Genomic DNA, 20,848 nt, shown 5'->3' on the forward strand with positions numbered 1-20,848 from the left:
TACTCATCTTTCACTGGAGGAGATGAGTTGAATATTGATTAGTGGCACTGTTCTTCCCACTCAACTTTTCCACTGGATGACTTCTTGCTCTCTTCTGTACTTTCTGCCAAACTTTCTGTGGCTTTCTCCCAGTATCAACAAAAGTATTATAATAACTTCAAAATCTGACACGCATAAGGCTTGACTGTCCTGGTGTTGTTGGCCTGCTGAGGACTAAATATAAATGTTCCTTACTGCTGATTTGGTGTAGCTCATTGTCCAGTCCCTTCTTTCTCCAGCTTGCTGTTTAAGGCAAGAAGCTGTAAGAATTTGGGGACTGGTGCTAGCAGCTCGTGTGCAGCACCTAGCACAATGAGGATGCAGAACTGGAAATTCTGAACTCCCAGGGAATACTGATAGAAGGGTATTTGTACCCTGCTACAGAAAGAGGAATAAAGTGATCCTACAGAAGGCTGCTGCATCCCCCATGTTCTAGTTGCATGGGAAATAAGCTTAAAATTCTCCCTGCAACTTTTATGGAAGAATATGCAACTGCTGCTTTTTGACACTTTTAATACAAGCAGTAAGTTTAAAGTGGGGAAAAATCTAAAGATTTGAATTCTTCAGACTCCAGCCATGTACCTGTTGTCCAGGACTGCATCAGAGATCTGTTGGATCTCTGCCATGCTTACCGGGAACAAATGGGAGTTAGGATGTGTTTAATCACTGGCAAGTGTAGCTCTTTATTTTTGTGTGTGTTTATATTGTGACAGTGTTTGGCAAACTATTATTTCTATGTTGCTATAGCAAACCTGTTATATCCGGGAAGAGTGCTGTAAGTGTATGTAGCAAAAATACTTTTCACTTAATTTATGTCAACAAATCTGTACAGGATGTTGTGTCTATAGACTTGTTTGTTCCCCTTCTTTCAGTTTATAAAGGCACATTCAGTCTTTGATATCACTTTCTATTTTGGGAGGAATATGTTCTGTTGAACTTTTTTCACCTTCAGAATGCCATGACTTTGGAGTCAGTTCATTGCCTGTTTTGATATGATTCGTATTGTACTACATTTTATTTAAATACACTGGAATATTTTGGTTGATAAAAATAATTTTGTGAAACATTGGTCCTCTCCAGTATTCCTCACTTGTGCTTGTTCCTGAACACTTTGTCTTAATGTCTTAAAGCTTTTTCCTCTCTCCAAACTCTGACTGATCTAATACAGCAAAGTGCAGCTTCTGTATCCTCAGCTCTATTACCTTTGGGCAGTGTTCACCAGTGTACAGTTTGTGTACAGTTTTCTGGCTATGTACTTGTTTCTGCCCTTTCTTACTGCTTATTTTTCTTTTTCTTTTGCCTTTTTTTTGAGTGTCTCCTTTCCTGACAGTAGTGGTCAGAGACCTGAACTGCTAGGAAAGGTAGGTGGAGGTAGAAGGCAGAAGCATGCTTTGTCTCAGCTGATTAACAGTGCTGTCCTTGGTTTGAAATATCTACACTATTTGATGCTGTGTTAGTTAAACAAGCTCAGTCACACTAATGATCATGCATGCATTTTTAAATTGATGCTGCTAGATAACTTCTGGCAAGATCTCTTGGGTGAGATGCTGCTATTTGAAGGCCTGAGAACCTTTTGAAATCAGTGCAGATGAAATTATAAAATACATTAAGGTATTTCCGTATTAAGGAGGCTAAAACTCTTCACGCTAGGAGTGACCACATCAAAACTAGTTTTGCTGACATAACCTTGTACCAGCATATTTGAAAGTACACAGGACTGTGTGACACAGGTTGCAGTGAGAGTTGGGTGCTTATCTCAGATGCAATATTTGGATATTTGTCTACGCTCAGGATTAATAATGAGTTCACTTTTATGAAGGAGAGAGAGAGAGAAGGAAAACCAGAAACAAACTGAATGTGAGATTTCCATGTGATGGCCATTGGGAAGACGTGAACTCTTAATAGAATGGTCCATCCTTGCAACTTCATTGTGGCCAGCAGGGACAGGGAAGGGATCTTGCCTCTGAACTTGGCACTGGTGAGGCCCCATCTCGATTACTGCATTCAGTTTCGGGCCCCTCACTACAAAAAGGACATTGAATTACTTGAGTGTGCCCAGAGAAGGGCAATGGAGCTGGTGAAGGGTTTGGAGCACAGGTCTGATGAGCGGTTTAGGGAACTGGGGGGGTTTAGTCTGGAGAAGTAGAGGGTGAATGAGGTCTCCCCTCAGCCTCCTCAACTACCTGAAAGGAGGTTGAAGATAACTGGGAATGAGTCTCTTTAACCAAGTAGCAAGCGATAGGACAAGAGGGAATGGCCTCAAGTTGCACCAGGGAAGGTTTAGACTGGATATTAGGAAGCATTTATTTGCAGAAGGGGTTGTTAGGTGTTGGAATGGGCTGCCCAGGGCAGTGGTGGAATCCCCATTCCTGAAGGTGTTTCAGTCAGGTTGATGTAGTGCTTAGGGATATGGTGTAGTTGGGAACTGTCAGTGTTAGGTAAATGGTTGGACTAGGTGATCTTCAAGGTCTTTTTCAACCTAGATGATTCTGATTCATACAGGGTGAGGAGAAGCTTCTTACTTGCCTTCTGATATATAATGATCTTACTTGAAAGAAGATAACTCTGCTTCTGTCAGGTGGTGTATGTTTGTGGATGGAGTTTTCTGGTGGTGGTGGTTGTGGCTGTTGTTTTGCTTTAGGGTGGGGCAAGGGGGCTTCAGTTTGTCACTAGTTCAGCTTGCTTTTCCCAGCAAACCTGGTCATAGGCAGCCTCTGGAAATGCTGATTCCTGCCTCTAGCCCATTTCAGCTTGGGCAAAAGCTCAGGCTTAGGACCATCTGCAGAGTAAAGTGTTCGGTATCTGACATAAAACCTCTCTCTCTGGGTTCTCAGCTGTTTATTCTAAGCAGAACAGTTTGTCTGTTGTGCCTGCACGTGAACACACGTAACAATTTCCAAGCTCTGTTTAACTGCATCTCGGAGCACCTGCCTCATCCTTTCCATGCACATTCTCCTGTGTGCTTTCTGAAAGGCTGAAAACAAAATACATGTGTGGTGTGAAATGCATGCTTTTACTCAAGCAGTGTTTTAGCAGTCGGCAGCATTTAAAGTCTCTCAGAACTGATTGTTGTTTTAAGAGTGAGGCTTATTCAGAATGCAAGCACCTGTGCTGTATGATAATGATAACGGGTGCATTAATTCTGGCATCCCTTCTGTAAAACTAGGAGAAAAGCAATTGAATCCAGCCTTTTACTCTTCAGTTACAAACCTGATAACTAACACAAACCTGCATAGATCATTAGGCTGTAGCTTAAAAATGGCAAATAATGGTATTGTAAGCAGTGCCTGCCTGCTGCTTGCATTCTCCTGTGCTGCTGCAGGTGCCTGTTTGATTTGAAGCCTCTGTCATTGCTTGGCCACATACCACACTGCTAAGGGGATATGAAGCAGCGATTCTGTTTTGTTCCTGGTGCCTTTGGATGTACCCCCCTGGGTTGACTTTGTCCTGCTATCCAAAGAGAATAGCTGCCTCCTGCAAAACTCTAGATAGCACTACAGAATACAGTAAATAGAAGCTAATGTACAGACACATTATATTCTACTGATGCTTCTCTGTCTGCCATTCAGTGACCTGTTGTTTTTACCAGTGGTCCTCAGGTAGCCTTGGCTTTTTCTTCCTCCTGTGCTGAAAACTTTGTGGGCTTCTTGACTCTTGTCTCAAATTAAATAAGTAATTGGATTCTGAATGTTGAATCTTATGTGTTGCAGTTATTTTGCTTGTACAGATTTCTTGGCTTAAAATGCTTCTAGCCTTGGTCAAAATAATTGCTAGAAATTGGTTGCCTTGGTTGATAGCTGGTCAAGCACATTTTGAAGTTATATCATGGTACAGTAAGCAAGAGCTTCAAGCCTTGGATATTCTGCAGTGAGCAGTTTGTATGGAATACCCTAGAAATAAAGGAGAGTATATGATTACTGTAAAAAACAAAACAAAACAAAACAAACAAAAAAAAAAACCCCAAAACCAAAAAAACCCCACAACACCCAAAACCAACCAAACAAAAAAAACCCACCCAAAAAACACAACCCCCAACAAAATCCCCCAAACCAAAACCAATACAACAAAAAAACCCTCCAGAAACAAACAAATAAACCCCAAACAAAAGGAAGCAAACTCTCCCACCACCTTTTCCTTTGATGGAACCGATTCATTCACTTCTTGCCTGTAGCCCTGCCTTTTGGCTATTTTTATTATCAATCATGTGTTTTATGCTGTCTCTTAGTGACAGTTACGTATTTTCAAAGAAAGGCTGTTGGAAAAGCGTGTGGAGAGAAGATACTATTTTCCATGGTGTATCTGGTGCACACAGTAGTCTATGAAACTTCTTGTCTTGTGGTTTCAGTGTCTTGAATATTCTGGGTAATGCTTGAAGTTCTGGCCCCTGGAGTTCCATGATTATATGAAAATCTTGGCTTTGTGTGTTTTCCTTCCTTGGTTTTAGTATTCATGGTGTGAGGAGGACCTTGGAAAATGTGGATTGTGACAGCTTGGCATCTGAAGCCTGACAGGTGGATTAATCACTCAAATTTGTTTTAAAAAGCTTATATTTTCATGGGACATGATTTATTATTTGTGAATGCTTAGAATTGTCAGTAGTGGGGGTATTTTATATTTAACAGTCTTTCTCAATATGTCTTTTGAAGCTGCTCTGTGTGTATCTGTGTTTAAACCTCCTTATCTGCTTTAAACCTTTCCATCAGGTGACTGAAGGCTTCGTTTAACAAAATGCAACTCAGTGTCACTGCTTTTAATAAATTAACAGGAGTTTTAGAAACTTCTAATTCTAAAGGGAAGACAGAATGATTGAGAGGTAGCAAGGAAAAGCCTGAAGCTGTAAAACTTGGTTTGTTTATGTCTCTGACTTAATGACATGGATATTGAAAAGTGGGGGCAAAAATGTGGGAAATGGTAAGTGCCAGCAAGTTTAGCATGTTAATTGTGGCCCACTTACCTCACAGATTAGAGGTTTTTTTAATTTTGCCTTTAGATTGCTGATGTTAAATGAGAAATACCTTGTGAAGCTGTAACAAATGGAGCTTTATAACACTTCATTTTCATTCATGTTTTTTTAAATTTATGTTTTAAATCTGTTTACAGGGGCCAGCTACCTGTGTAGCATTTTCAAGAGCTGGAGATTTATTTGCATCTGGAGGATCTGACGAACAGGTATCTGACTAGCTTGATTTGATAGTTTTGTGTCTTGTTACTGTTTTCTTGATATATTACTGCTTTCAAAGAGAAAATAAATAATAAAAATAGGGAGAGAAAGTGAACATAGACTTTTTTTTACCAAGGAAACACTTTAGCTGGATTGTATGGGAATGGGTATGTACAACAGAGGAAATAGTACCCTAGGTATGGCCCTTGTTGTAAGTCTTGAGGCATGTGCTACTGGGGAACGTTAGATGGGTGTACAGATGACTGTGTCAAGATACCTTGAATATCACAGGCTGTGCTGATGGATTGTCTCCTGATCTGCCGCTGGCTAGTTCTGAGACACAAGTGTAAGGACTAGACAAGCAGGCAGGCATGCTTCCCCTGAATACTCCTCCAGGCTCCACTGGTCTATAGTGCTCTGTATTTCATATTCCTTAAAGCTGTCGTCCTCCCCACAGATCTGTCCCCTTGGTCTTTGTTACAGATGCTCTCAAATAAACAACCAACCACCAAAAATAAAAAAATTATTAACACAGGTAACCAGCTCTCTGTAAATTACATGTTTGAATGACTGTGAGAGGAGAACAGAACAGTTTTCTAGGGTTTAATGACAACCCAGAACACATAACAAAGAACTCTATAGGGTTTAATGGCAACCCAAAACGCAGAACAAAGCCCTGCTCCCTGGGGTTTAACGACAACCCCAAATGCTTTACAAAGCCCTGCTACCTAGGGTTAGACAACCCAAAACACTTTATCACTCACCTGACAAGTGAGGGCTCTCAACCTCGAGGACCTGCTCAGGGCAGCGACCCAACCCAAGTCACCCTTGGACACATCCAAGAAATTTCCTTGGACAGTGTCCTGACCCAAGGGGAGAGTCCTCAACTGCAGCTGCTGCTCCAGGGGATGAGGTCCAAAATGACTCCCCCAGGGGACTCCATTTATACGCAGGCCAAATCTGACCTGTAGTCAATAGCAGCTCCCATTGGCCGAAGGCCCCAATTCCCACGAGGCCCTGAGAATAAAGGCATCCTTGAGCTGCTACACTACAGCAGCCAAGAAGCTCGGCTCTCATTGGGCAGATGCACCTGCCACATCTTACCTGAGATGCTGTGGCTAAGCCATCTCCAGAGACTGAGACCAGATGGTTCTGAGTCTGACTGGACTTGGATATAGGCTGGAGGCCTCTTTATTAACGGGAGCCTGGTGCAAAGCTGTGCTAATGCTGCAGCTGCACAGCTTTTTGGGTCAGAGTTGGACTTTTCTCTGCTGACCTTGACATGTACACTAGGATTGAGAGCCTGGGTGTCTTCTACTGCTGTTTGTATTGCAAATGAATTTTGTGGATGAAGCAGTTGGGGCAAGAGGGGAGATCTCTTCCTTTTTACTTTTGGTTCTGAGTTAAAATCCAGATTCACATTTCTTTAAAAGCTGCTGGGTTTTGTTTTCTGTTGTCACTGGGGAAAGCCACTGGACCTTGCTAAAATGACTTGCTGGGTTCTCTAAACAGTGTACGCTTTCAGTTGTATACTGCTGAGGAGGAAACCAGTCCCAGGGTTGTAGCTCATGACAGTTTCATAAGCTGTTGCATTTTAACTGTATTTTATAGATTTGCTGAGATAGGTGGTGCAGCTTGTCATCCTGTTTCTTTAAGACCATTTTTTATTTAAAGCTTTAAACAAACTGTTTTGAAGAGGTGTATCCAGTTTTTTGTCTTAAAATTATATTATCACTAGATTAAGGTTTGCTCTTGAAAAGTTTATCTAACACAAGAAATATGCCTTTTTGCATTGTTTCTGTGTTTCTTTCTTTCTTAAAAGACCTGATGTGGCTTGAAGTTGCAAATATATAGCAATTCATTGTTACTTATTTTCAATAGAAAACTTCAGAAGTTTTATCTACTATTTTTAGGCATAGCCAAGAAGCTGACTTTCTATTTGTTTCATTTTTAGCTTAAGAAGATGTATTAGTCTGCATTTCTCTGTGTAAAATAGATTCCTTCAAGAGGCTTTTGTTTTATCAGCTCCCTCTCTTTCCTATGGTTGGGTTTTCTTTAAACAAGTTAATGCTCATTGCAAGGTATCACCTGGTATTGTTAAACTGAAACTGGATGGCCATGACTCTCCCAAAAGGTGCTTTGTAAAAGCATATTCATGGCGTGGGGTCATAACTGACTTCCTTGGCAGCCCTTTCTATTGCAGCTCAAGGCTGTGTGTTTCTGAACAAGTGCATTGGCAAGGGTGGCTGTTCTTAGCTCCCGTGGAGGAACTGCCTCTATTAAGTTTTTATCTGAAAATTCAGGTAGTGTTTCCTTTTGTGCATGGAGAAAGAACTTTAACATACAATATTTATATGTATTAAAACCAGCATTAGTCTTAAATTGCCAGTTGTGTATATACAAGAAGCATTTTCTGTGGAATGGAGTTCCTGAATACTAGCTTGCTAAATCCAAGGGAAATAAGAGAAATAATGACCAAGAACATATCTACATGTCAAAATGAATTATTTTTGGTTTGTGTGGTAATTTAGATGTGTAGCCTGTCTAAAAAAATCTATACTTAATTACTGAACTACAAACAGACCTGTTGTATGAGCCGGCTGGAATCAGGAGGTGCCACTTACACCCTGTGGTACAAATATACACTGGTTTTAACATTGTGTGAATTGCCCCACAAAGTGTGGACGGACTTCAACCCACAGTAGTGGTGTCAGTAAGTGTTCATTTTTCTGTCATCAGTCTTCACTAAGCTGTGTTGCATTGCTCTTAATCCCCCGATTAGACTAGTTGGCAATGCCCATCTTTGCTGTAATAGCACCTTTGCTAGTTGTGAAGAGACAATTTGTACAACAAAAGAGCATTACTTTTTTCTGTTTTCATAGTGGAATGTCCTCGTTGGTTAACTATGCAACTAAAGAATAAAAATCTTTTTATTTCACGTAAATCAGGGATGAAAACTTGTAAGTGAGGAATAAACATATTTCTGATAACCAAGATGAGCTACCTGGGTTCATAGGTGTCTTTCAGGCTTCTGAAATAGTTGACTGATGGCTTTTAAACCTTTTTAGACTTATAAAGCGACTGCTAAGAATTTTATTCCATAGATTTGCTCTTGATATGTTGAAGTTGTTTAGGTGTTAGACGCCTCCCTTCTCTTCTGAAATAAATAGGCATCTTCCCTTCATAATGCACTATAAGTGGATTTTAAGTTTGATATCTGTCTGACAGACTAGCTCAAGGTTTCTAATGCTAGTCTCAAAGTACTAATCCTGCTTTTTCCTGTGAATGAATCTCATGATAAACCAGTGACCAGTTGTTGGGGATGTGGCTAGTAAGTGCTATAATACTAAGTATTGTGTATTAATATATTTGACATTTTAATTGTGTATTCTGCATGTTGCTTTGAAGTTCACTAGGTAGCTCTAGTTTCCTGATGTTTCTGACCCAAGGAATGTTGGAAGAGATCACTTGCCCATTGAGAACTCAGTTATGCTATGTCTATATTCAGCAGCATATTTACAAATAACATTCTTAATTTAATCAATGGCAAAGCTTTTGTAGGTAAACTTTGTGTGCATCTGCTGACTCTTCTCTGATGCATTGACAAAACTAATCTTTAAGCAGATGGAAGATTTTAATAGAAAACTTTCTTCTTCAGGTGATGGTGTGGAAGACCAACTTTGATGCAGCAGATTATGGTGATGTACTGAAAACACAGAAGTCTGTCACTAGTGTTGATGGGACCCATCACACTCTGGTAGGTCAGCATACAGAAATTGTGTAGAGTTCCTTTTCAGGACACTTTCTGCAACTTGAAAGCATGTGACTTTTAGGCAGTTAAACTATAGAGCCATCTTTCCTTGGTATTTATTTGAGCTCCAAGATATCTGTTTTAACCAATCTTATATTGTTTGTTTTGTTTAACTGTACTTGCTTTATAGCAAAATGATGTATAATGATTTTTAAAGGGAAATAAATGAATTTAGTGCACGTATATATGTATTTTTTATTAACAGCCTCTGTTTAAGAATCTGTGGTAGGCTTTGATGATAGTCCACAAAAAAAAGCACAGACGTGAGTAACAGCTGAAGTCAGTTTTGGTAGCTGATATGAATCCTTTAGTCTGGTGTCAGTCCTGAAAATAGATATTGTTCATGATACTTTTCACTGACAGCAAACACAAAAGAAATCTCTGTGCATAGACTTCACACATAAAAAGTAGGTGACGTATTGTACTGGTGCTTATTTCCTGAATACTTGGAGACATTAGTTCCTATTTGTTCCCTGAACCATGTATTGAGACAACTGAGTTCTGACTGTATCTAATGGCTAAGTCCACCAGCTGAGTATGATCCCCTGAGTGTAGTACTGATGATGGATGTCACGGCTGTTAGAGTAACCCTTTAAAGTTACTGCCTGTATGAGTTACAATTTTTGCACTGATGATGCTTCACTTCAACTTCTGTATTTTGTCTTGTCAATCTTTGAATATTTTTGATACATTTGAGTATACCTAGAGGATTCTGAAACATGTTATTACTGTGGCTGCTTTTTGATACATCTTGTCAACATGAGCTGTAAGCTAGGAAGCAGTGTGTGAACCGGGGGGTTTATGTATATGTGGCATTGCCTCAGTTGAAAGGTAAGCGTCTAGCCAACATCTGTGGCTCTGTGGCAACGTCTTTAATTTTTTCAACGTAGATCTTACTGAGCTACTAAAATTATATTCTTTCTTAAACATAGCAGCGTTTTTATTTAATATGACTTCTGTCCGTTGCTGGAGGTGTTGAAATAGCTGTTGTATGTTGTGATGGACAAGACTTGAGTCTGCAGCTCTAAACATGATGCCTTACTATGTGGAGTGCCCTGTAAAGAAAGCAAACAAAACCAGAGGATGTTAGTGCTAGGTGAGTAGGAGGATGGTAGGAAGCAATCACAGAAGGAAGGAGATGAAAGTGTTCATTGATCCTTGGCTGGCTTCAGCTAAAACTGACTTCTTCCTTTTCCTTATTTCCTCTGATCTAACTCTAAAGTTATGCAGGCTATGAAACTAGCAGTCCAATAACCTCTTGTTTATTAGTCTATTGAACTGCACTAACTTTTGAACTATTATCTGCTTTAATTTAAGATAGTTTGTAGTATAATTCTGGGATGAAATACAGCAGAGAGAAAGAAAGCCTGTATGGGAAGAATTACCCTTTTCAGTTTGCAGCATTCCAAGAAATAGCTTAAATAGTGTAGACAAGGTGTCTGCTAATGGGAGACTATGGTAGGTTGAATCCTACCTGTACTGCTTTTATTACTAGAGCATATTACCCAGTAGTAATTTAAGGGAAGGAAAGGGAAATGTCTGAGCTCTTCTAAAACTTAGTTCTTTGTTATAGAACCTCTTAAGATGTGTGTGGAAGGTAGCTGTTCAAGCATTTTGTTCAGCAATGACTAACCACCCTGAACATCTGTACCTCCAACAAAATGATTCCCCTGTGGAAAAGGGTTTATCTGGCAAAACCTCAATAGATGCTGCTGGGACCAAGTATTTATGCTACTGACAATCAAATCCATGTCATGTGGTGGTTGACAAGGGTTTACTCAGCTCATGCTCTGAGCCTATGGGAAACAGGTCACTGCATATTCTTTGAGGTGTAATATATTGGTTTTGACCAGGTGCTGTGTTTTTAGAGGGCAAAGTGAATCCTTGCTGAGTCATACAAAAGAGACATACTTTTGTTTGAAGACGTAAATTACTTGAAAAGAGTATTTTAAACTGCTTCCCAAATGCAACCTCTTGCTTGGGCATGCAGCATGGGAGCAGCTGATCCCAGCAGTACTACCTGAATATAAAAAGCATTGTAAAGTTACTGTGTTATGTGCAACTTACAGAAGGTCAAACTGAGTGATAGTGGAGTTCTTCCTTCCTATTTACTTCTTGGGCAAAGGTTTTTTTATCTTTTGATCTGAATAGTGCAAATGATGCTTCCCCTGGATCTGCCATATTTAGCTCTGAGCATTAATGTAGACTGTAAATTAAACTTTTGACTGCCTTTGGCAGTAAAATTATCCCTGGCTAAAAATCAGGAGCATGAAGGTGGTTGCAATGGAGAGCTTGGGTGCCAGCCGGCACAACTAAGACCGAAGTTGTCTTAGTCAACTGAGTCTGTTAATGCAGTTCAACATGGTCTCTTTTATGCAGTTAAGAACACTGTTTTGCCTTGGAAGTGTGATGTAGTTCTGTCCTGATGTAAAGGAGTGGAGTTTCAATTTGTCTCATGTCACATAGTCTGATTGGTAATACCAAAGCCAATATAATCTAAATTTTTGGGGGGTATCAGTTGCATTGTGGCTGCCTGTTACAAGAACAATCACATAGCATGCTTGAACCTATACCTGATCTCTACAGATTGCTCGCTATATGAGAATGGAAATGTGAAATATGACTAGTACTCAATATTGCTGTGTATGAAGTTATTAGGAATGCAATGCTTTAATGTTAAGGCAGTTACAATTGCTGAAGTTAGAAGGGGAATAATAAACAGTGTAGTCTGAGAGCTTGTTTTGAATACCATAGGCCAAGTTTAAATTTAGATTTTACATGAAATGTTCTTTGCTGTTAAAAAGAAGCCAATATCTCTGAAAAGGGCTTGCCTTGCTACTTTAAGTATAACCTGAGCATGGAAGTCTGGGCTTCATAATAACTTGTTCATTCCTGGCAGTCTACTCTTTCAGGCTCTTTAAGAGTACTGACTGCTACAACTTACTGCAGGACTTAAATTTCACTATATATTAAGTTCCTTCTTGTTTTGAGCAAAGTGTTTGCTTTTTAATAATGAAATACTTATTTTGGTGGATTGTGTGTAGTTGAGATCAGATATTTTTTCCATCAAAATCAGACTTGAAACTGTCACCTGGGGCTCTTAATTTCATGCCAAGGTCACCTTTTCCTTCAGTGAAAAGCAAAGCTGCCTCATCTTTCTCTACTGATGTGTTAGTGTGTCAGGATTCTGCTTCTTGAATAATACTGAAATTTTGCAGTCATTCTGGGATGTAACTACATTTAAAACAGGCACATAGGTTTTAATTTGGTTTTAGTACTCCTAAAAACACTCAAACACTACTCTTGACACATCCTGAATCTGTTTTCACTCTTTACTCAGAATATTTTTCCAAGGAGAGCTTGTGCTTTCACGTGTAGCTGTATCATTTTTCTTAAGCATTGTGAAAGCACAAATACTGACAAAAACAGTGGCTGCATAAAAACGCTCAGTTTAATATCTGGTTTCTCATGGGGAGAGTCAGACTAACGTACAAGTTTTAAGGAAGAAAAACTGAACACAGACATTAAAACTAGTTTGTCATCAAGATGAATAGGAAGAAAAAAGAATCTTAAATAATCTGTGGAATAAGAGACATGAAACATTGTCAAGCTTGGTGAGCTTGAAAACAAACAATCTAAAACAATTTTCACTTCCGTAGGCAGAGGGAGACTGGAGCCTTTAGAAGATGCTGGTTTCTCAGGCAGTTGGTTAAAGTTCATTATGAATCAGGGTACTGGGTTTGTTTGCAACAATAGGCATGAACTTCAAAGTTGCTCTGCCCACCTGCTTGTGTTTTCTGTAAATATATGAGGCTTGGGAGATGTGGCTTCCTTTGAAAATAAAATTGCTCTGTGCCAGGACTAATGCAAATGAAAGAGAAGCTCATGATGAACAGGAATTGCAGTCATGACTGTGGTGTAAAAGCATAGACACCAAAGTGTGATAAAGAAAACACTAAAACTGTCACAGGTAAATTATAAATATCTGTTAGTGTAGATGTGAGACTTCAAGTATTGGATCAGAATTACAATAGCTCTGAAATAAACGCTTACTCTTATAAGCTAACAGTTGTTGCTGTTGTGTTGCATAATTGCCTTGAAAACTGGAAGTTAAGGGCAAGCACTTGTGATACACACTGTACAACCTGATGGGAAGAAATGAAGTTTTACAGACCTGTGTCTTGATCCTATAAGCATTTGTGTTTGCTTTCATCCTAGAATCTTTAAGGGGTAAGAATAAGTTCATGTTTTAAGCTGCAATATTGAGTGGTGAGGACCTAAAGGAAAGTCAACATAAGAGGAATGGATTTTGCATATGATCTCATAAAGATGGGTTCTTATGCTTGTCCTGGGGTCAGTAACTGTGGGCATCAGGGTCTCTCTGAGGTTGTGTAGTATCAGATCAAAGCACATGCTTATGGATCTGATATGTTGTGAAAACATTAATCACACAACTTGTTCTTTCCAGAGAGGGCAGGTAATGTGTTTTATTTGGGGGATTTGGCTTTTTTTTTTCCCAAATACAAGGAAAGCTTCGTGCATGTAGTTACAGCTGACGTGAGTATACAAGAACACTTGTTTCACTATGTGACAGATCTGCTGCTATTGTTAACTAATTCCAAGAAGACTATGTATGGTCAAGTGTATGAGCAAATGCTGAACGGTTGATGTCACACGGAAAGTGCTTGGATATTTATCTAAACTTGTATGCTGAAAGTTATGAATAAAAACATTGTAGTATAAGCTAAGTTGGTAAACAGTTTTTCAGGCAATATTATGGAAAATAGGAAATATTCATTAGTACAGAGATTTGTTTACTCATAAACCTTCTTTAGGCATGTTGTAACTTTCTGTGCAAAATACTACTTTGCAAAGGAGGAAGGCTGATCAGGAGACTTTAGTCAAAGCCTCATAGCTTTCTAAAGAAAATTACTTTAAAACTTGTTTGTGTTGTGGTACCTTGGAGGCAAAGCTGTCTTGAACAGGAGGACTGAGAGCTTTAGATGTCCAAAAGGCAGTGAAATGCACAGTCTGCAAGGATTGCCTGTAGTCTGTTTATCTCAAACTAAGGGTATCCCAGTGAGAGAGGTAATAGGGTAGAGCAGAATAAAAGTTTACAGGTGATGAGGAGATGTTTCTCTTGCCACCTTCAGGTGTGAATTCCGCAACCATATAACTTAAATATATGCACCTTAGTTTTCAGCTCATGGTAGGACTCTGAGACACCTGCTTGTGGGATGTGCAGCCAGACTCAAGCAAGTAATTCCATGGTAGGGCAGTTGGGGAGACATGGGCAGAGGTGCAGAGTTGTCCTCTGTCACTCTTGGCAAGCCATCTTTCTGCTCTTTTGAGATTTAAGAGTGCAAATGCTTAAAATTTAAGCTTTAGTTCCTTTGAAGTTAAATGGTACTCAGTTGTGGAGCTGCCAGAATTAAAAGATAATGGCATAGCAGACTTTATGAAATGAAGCTTGAGAAAAGCAGTGCTTCAGCAGGAAGGACTTCTAAATGCTTCAGATACATCTTTTGGTTAAGACAGGCATTTAGGCCTCTCTATGATGCTGAGTTTAAAATTTTCTCCAGGCATTGGGCTACGCTTATTTCTTCAATGGCAATTTTTCCAGAACAGTTCTGTTGGATAGAATTGGAGACTAATTCCAAAAAACATTATCTGATCATAAAGTTGTCTGAGGCCTATAACTGAGTGTCCAAAGCTGACTCCACCTCTCTCCTTTGCTGGTTCTGTTTTGTTTGACCTTGGGTGCCTCCTGTGCTCGGCCCATGGTCTCAGTGCTGACTGCAGCAGTTCATTCTGTCAGCCGCTCAATCCTTGTGTAAATAAATTCCTCCTCAGTTACTCATAGGCCAGATGTGCCTTTTCTTTTTTTGACCTTTTGACTTCAAATTGGTGACTGTCTCTAATTTTGGCATCCGTTAATACTTATGAATATTTTTGTACATTTTTTCTCTTTTTACTTGCTGTGAAATCCTCTCCTGGGAAGCAGTTTCATTACATAGAGCTGTAACTCTTTGCAATTGGATGTGAATGTGTGTTGTCATTTGCACCTCCTCCACCCCCTTCTATTTATTTATTTTTAAGTGTTGTATGGGAGGAATCCTGTATTCAACAGTAGGGGATCCAGCCTTCAGGATAAATGTGGTCTGTGAAATGATTCTTTTTGCTGATCTGCTTGTCACCTTGTTTTCCTGAGGATGTGTTCCTGCTCCAGGAAGCTTTAGTCTGGTATATGATTGTCTTCCTCTTGGAATAGGTAGGTAGATTATTTACTTAAAAGAACAACAGTGTGATGAGTGTTCAAGATGTTTCCACTGCTCTCTACCCTTCTTGGCTGTCCAAGCAGAAGCTTCATAGGGATGAGATGGGCAGGAGTCTTACTGTGACTGATCACAAGATGCTCAGGAGTTCTTCCCCATATCCTTCACAAGCAGTGGTTACCCATAGCTGCCCAACCTTCACTCTCCTTTCATTGAAGGAAGCCTGTTTGTATAAGCTTATACTAACATGTGACCTTGTAATTTTTTTGCAATGAGACAGAGGCCCAACAGAAACAGCGGAAAGGTCTTCTTTCCTCTCCTTTTGTGGTGTGGACAAAGCTGGGTCTCTGCTTTGGCCTGGTCAAGTGTTATGAGGCTATGCTTGTAAACCTTGAGAGCTGGAAGGATGTAATTTTCTTTCATCGCGCATGTCCTTCTTTTAGCAAGAGCAGCTAGCAATTCTTTCTGTGCAAGAAGTGTGCTCCTGTGGCGTCTTCCACTCATCTTGCTGGAAACCAGAGATTTAGAGGAGGATGAACTCTAACCCCCAAGAGGTACCAGACACTTAGTTGACCAAGGGAGCTGTCACACTAAGCAAGCCTCTCTTCCTGCCTGGTTCAGCATCCTCACACTCTGGAAAAATTATTATTCTTCCTATTGTGGTAGTATGGTCAGTAGGAACTATAGCTAATGTGGACCAGAAAGAGCACATTGTCTATTTGTTTATGAACACATGTTCTTGGTGACAAGAGAGATAGAAACTTGGTCATATGTTGTGTATTTACAGGCCTATCTGAACTCTTTTACCCAGGTACAGATAACCTGGTGCCAGCACAGAACCTCAGACAGGAAGACATCATCTGTTTTGTGGGTAGCCTCCAAGGGGATAACCCCTTGGTTTCATTGTTGAAAAGGATGGATCCAGTAGAGCTCTAGTCTGACTTTAATTCACTGGAGAATAAAGTCTAGCAACAGTGCCAGGTTTCTTCATATCAGGAAGCTTGAGTTTGTCTGAGCAGAACTGGATAGCTATATCAGTTGACTGTGCTCTTTGTGGAGCCTCACTGCAAATTTCACTGATTTTCTGCATCTTAATATGACTGTGAGCCTGCATCAGAGCAAAATAGATGGTTTTCTCTCACTCAACCAAATGAATTTCTACTTTGCAAGCAGCTAACAGCAGAGCTTCTTTTTGGAAGGTGTTCCAGGAAGCCTCTGTTAATGGCTATCCCTCTAATACTCCTCCTTCAGCTTTTTTCTGTTGTTGCTCTTTCCCCTGAAACTTTCGTGTTTGCTTCTCTCTTGATCTGGTCGGTGTAACAAGAGAAGGGTGTGCATGACAAATGAAAACATGTCTTCTATGATTTTGTGCATTAACATTTTTTACACGCTCTTGCAGACTGTTTATCAGATTGGATCTTGGTGAGGACCTGAGAGAGAGGAAAAGGCAGGGTGTAGGCACCCTTAGCTTGGCTTTCCAAGAGGCTGACTGCAGCAACCTGCAACAGCTTTGCCTGTTAGTGGATGGGAGCAGCAGTGTTGCTACAACTGTTTTCCCTTGTGCTCTGGTTTGATAAGATTTTTTGCAGAAATAAGAGGATCAGCTTTTAATTTCTGTCATCTTACAGTGAATAGATTTATTCTTTAAGGCTCTGGAACAATAAGGCAAGTCCTGACAAGTTGTCATTGGTCAGAATAAAAATTGCCTTTTAAGTTCAGCATCTCAGACTAATTAATGTAAATTCACCCACTTAGGTTGCTGCTGTATGTGGCTTGTTTTAATGCTTGAGTTACAATTCAAAGAGAAGAGACAGAGGCAAGATTTGTTCTTTTTCCAAGCTGCTATTCTGTCAGCTTTGAGATGGATGAAGATAGCTCAAGCTTTAAGAGTTTCTAGGATCTCAAACTTTTCTGCTAAAATCCAAACTTCAAGCAAGTGTAGTAACAAATGGGCATGTTATATGTCTGCATATGTTTACATATGTGTATATATATACACAACATGCATCATTTATACATAAGTAACATACATATCGCATGCATACCTATGTATGTTATTAGCATATACATACCTATTTCATTAGAAAGAGGCAAATTATTCTGATAAATAAAATGAGCTGTAAGTTGTTCACACTTCAGGGTTATCACTGTGTGTTTTGTTTCTTGACCTGGAGACTGTTGCTTTTGGTGAAAAGAACCTGTAGCTGGATAAGCCAGGGCTGAGGATAAATACTTTGTTCTAGTGTTTTTCTGCTTTTTTTGGGAGCTTTTTGCAAGAGCAATCTTAATTGGGGCCAGGGAGCAGTAGTTCAATTCTTGGTGAAATTTCTTACCAGTGCTTTTCATATTTATCTCTTTGTTCGTGTAGTGGCTTGTTTCCACATAGAAGTGTTCCTCTGAAATTTTTGGTGCTGTTATTCTCCAGGAGCAGTGTTAGGATAGCCAGTTGAGCATCACCTGTACAACAAAGCTTAATTATTCCCTACTAAATTCCAGGAGACCTCTTCATATGTCCTAAGAAAACACCAGGACATATTGGGGGGTGGTGGTGTTGGTTAAGGGAGGTAAAACACTTAAGCAAAGCAGGAAAAGACAAATCTAAAATGTTGAAGGCTACCCTTAGCTTTTCCTTCTTAAAAATACAGACCTGCTTTACTTTTAAAACAGCTGGTAGTCAATAAGTTTTACCTACCCATGCACTCTTTCACTGGGTTTTCAATGTCTGTCATTACTGTTTCCCACTTTCACTCATCACAGAAATGCTATCTAGGCTTTTGGAAATGTAATGTGTACAAAACTTTCCTGTTCGTTGATGTTTGTAGAGGGCTTTTTAGCTATTTCAAATATAACTCAAATTGGGAAGGAGTTGACTATTGAAGATTAGTTCCTATTTTATTGTTTTTCTTGAGTAAGGCTGTGAATTTATGTAGTATTGCATTAATTATTAGTCATTTGGAAACCCTATCTTTTTTAGTTGTATTCCTATGGGTTTTTGGTTGTGGCGATCCTCTTTGCAGGAGCTTACCAGGAGCTGTGACTTCTATTCCTTCCAATGCCAGATACACTCCTCCTTGGAAATCAGTGCAGGGATCTACTTTCTTTTAACTCTTTCTGTAAAACAAAGATCATATAGCACAAAAAAAACCCACAAACTTGATCTTAGCTGGCACACAAAAACAGCTGATGCTATGGTGTATATATAATGGTGCTCAGTATAAACCAACTGAAAAGCATGGATGGCACATAGCTTCGATGCTTTTAGCAGTCTGCATAGATGCTTGTTACCTTAAGTTACCTCAAACAATGGTACTAATATCTGACTTGGTTTAAAAGTGACATATACTCTATATAGAGGTAAGTGGGCCAACAGTGAACCAAAGAGCAAGGTCACAAACATGAGAGGGGAACAGTTTTTCCCTTCTGGCAGGTAGGAGCAGGGTGAGGACCTGCTCTTGGCTGGAGATTGCCAAACAGCATCACTTGCAGAGATGGGATGCTAGTATTTCTGTAAACAGATACAAATTTCAGTACAAGTGCAGCCTTCTGTGTATGGACAGGCTGGTTTCATGCATGTCTGGGCTCTGTAGCTGGCCATTAGCTGTTAGCCCTGTTTCTTTCCTTCCTGGCAGCTTGGTCAGCAGAGATGGATGGTATAATGCTGCTTCACTTAAAATACACAAACGCTACTCCATCTGCATGCCTATGTTAGTGGTTCACTTAGGCTTTGGCATGAGAGTGCCTTGGAATTTAAAGGGGTTTGAGATGTACCTATTCATTCTATTTCTTCTTGGGGTTATCAGACATAATATATTGGCCTATGGCAAAACATGGCCATTACTATAGAGGTGCCAAGTTTTAATGTTTTAGCTCAGTATTTTTATTAGCACCGAGGGAGAAGGGTTCTATCTAAATAATTTCTGGCCTCTTGCATATCTAAACCAACTTTAACTTTTGGTGTGAAGCAAAAATAAAGGGAAGTGATGTTCTTTTCACCTCCCTTTTCTCTTTCTCCCCCTCCCTCCCAAATCCCCTTTTGTTATTGAGACTTTGATCCTGAAAAAAGAGGTGAGCAGGGATGAATGGTCCTATAAATTGTTTCACAAAGCTAACTTAACAACTAGAAATAGGATACAAGTTATCCTGTGCTGGTCTGGATGGTAGATGTGGAGTAACGCAAATCTTGAAGAATGTGATTGCTCTAGAAATTTCAGTGCTGCCTTGAAGAGGGGATGCTTTTCCAGTCTAGAGAAATGTGCTTGTGCTTGGAGAGCTGTGTTCAGTTAATGATAATTTGTATGTAGCAGGGAGAAATGAGGTTACCTCTCAGTTTATAATGAGTCCTTCAGTCTAGCATGGCGTACTCCATCTGACCTTCCTGTGGAGTTTACCTTGAAGCTAATGTGCTTCCACTGGATGTCACTGTTGCTCTCTGGGAACACATTTAAAATATCACTACCTATGGTGAGAATGACTCCTCGGAATAGAAGACTTTTATTGGTATTTCTCGCTCGTTTAGATCAGTAGAATTGAGGTCCGAATAAACAGCGTACACCACCTATGGGAGTTTTCTGCTCCTCTGTTTTTAGGGGAATTTTTTGAGCGAAGATAGTGAATTTAATTGCATTTCGTGGATTTTAATACATTGGCTGCCTGTATTAAATTGAATACGTTGGATCTATGTGTTGCTGAAAGGGCATGCCATCTTTCTAGATACTTGAAAATTAATTCTTGATAACTTAATGGGTTTTTTTAAAAACAAACATAAAAATGCAAAACAATAGATACACTGTGGAAATTGATTTAAAGGGACTTAAAAGTAAAGCTGAACCTTCCCCCCCTCACACCACTCAGTTCCTCCCTTCCAGTGGAGAAAGGTGAAGAGAAAGGAAAAGAAATATTTCCTCTGGATTGAGTTATAAGAATCCTGCGTTGTACTAGGTGTAAAATCTAGGTAGGTAGGTATCCTGTCAATTTATCTTCTAAAAAATATCACTATTTAGAAAGCAAAATGGCATGTTTTTTAGTTGTCTGTTGCAGTTTTACTACAGATGTACCTACGTTGTGTAGCTAATAGTTGCCCCCCCACCTCCTGATCGGCACTGTATTAGCTGGCCAGAATGCTTTTCTAGACAGAACAATTTTCATAAGAGGCTCAGTAAGAGACCTCTGGAATGAAGGCTGATTAATTTTCCCCTTCCCCCAAGTAGTTGCACTGTGCTGTCTTTAAGTGGTTGCTATAAATAAATCACTTCTGTTTTCCCTTTGTCACTGAGAGCTATATTGTACTCTGAAACTGTTCATCTATTCTTCCTTTAATGTTCAGCTGCTTCTTGCTATACTCCCAGTGCTTAATATGCAGATGTTGTAATAAGATATTTGATGGCAAATACATTTGTTCGGTTGTGCTGAATAAATTGTGCACTTGAACTCTCACTTGAAATAAATTAAACCTCTGCAGCAGTGTCATTGTTTCTGGTGCCTGTCCCCAGGATTCAGCTGACACTTTACCTTCCAGGTGAGACCAATGGAAGCACAGGTGTGTGTCTCTGTATTTGTGATGCT

The 20,848-nt window shown here is 39.7% G+C and overlaps 1 protein-coding gene across 2 annotated transcripts in view; it reads left to right on the forward strand.

Moving 5' to 3' along the window:
* The window catches only part of POC1A (POC1 centriolar protein A), a 61,237-nt gene that overhangs the window by 22,675 nt on the left and 17,714 nt on the right, over positions 1-20,848 (forward strand). For both annotated transcript variants that reach the window (XM_026857182.1, XM_026857183.1), the window contains exons 8-9: positions 5,140-5,208; positions 8,859-8,957. In XM_026857182.1, the coding sequence (XP_026712983.1) occupies positions 5,140-5,208; positions 8,859-8,957 (168 nt within the window). The remainder of the gene's footprint in view (positions 1-5,139; positions 5,209-8,858; positions 8,958-20,848) is intronic.

The sequence above is a fragment of the Athene cunicularia genome (genome assembly GCF_003259725.1).
Source record: "Athene cunicularia isolate RWA chromosome 12 unlocalized genomic scaffold, athCun1 chr12_part1, whole genome shotgun sequence".
NCBI lineage: Eukaryota > Metazoa > Chordata > Aves > Strigiformes > Strigidae > Athene > Athene cunicularia.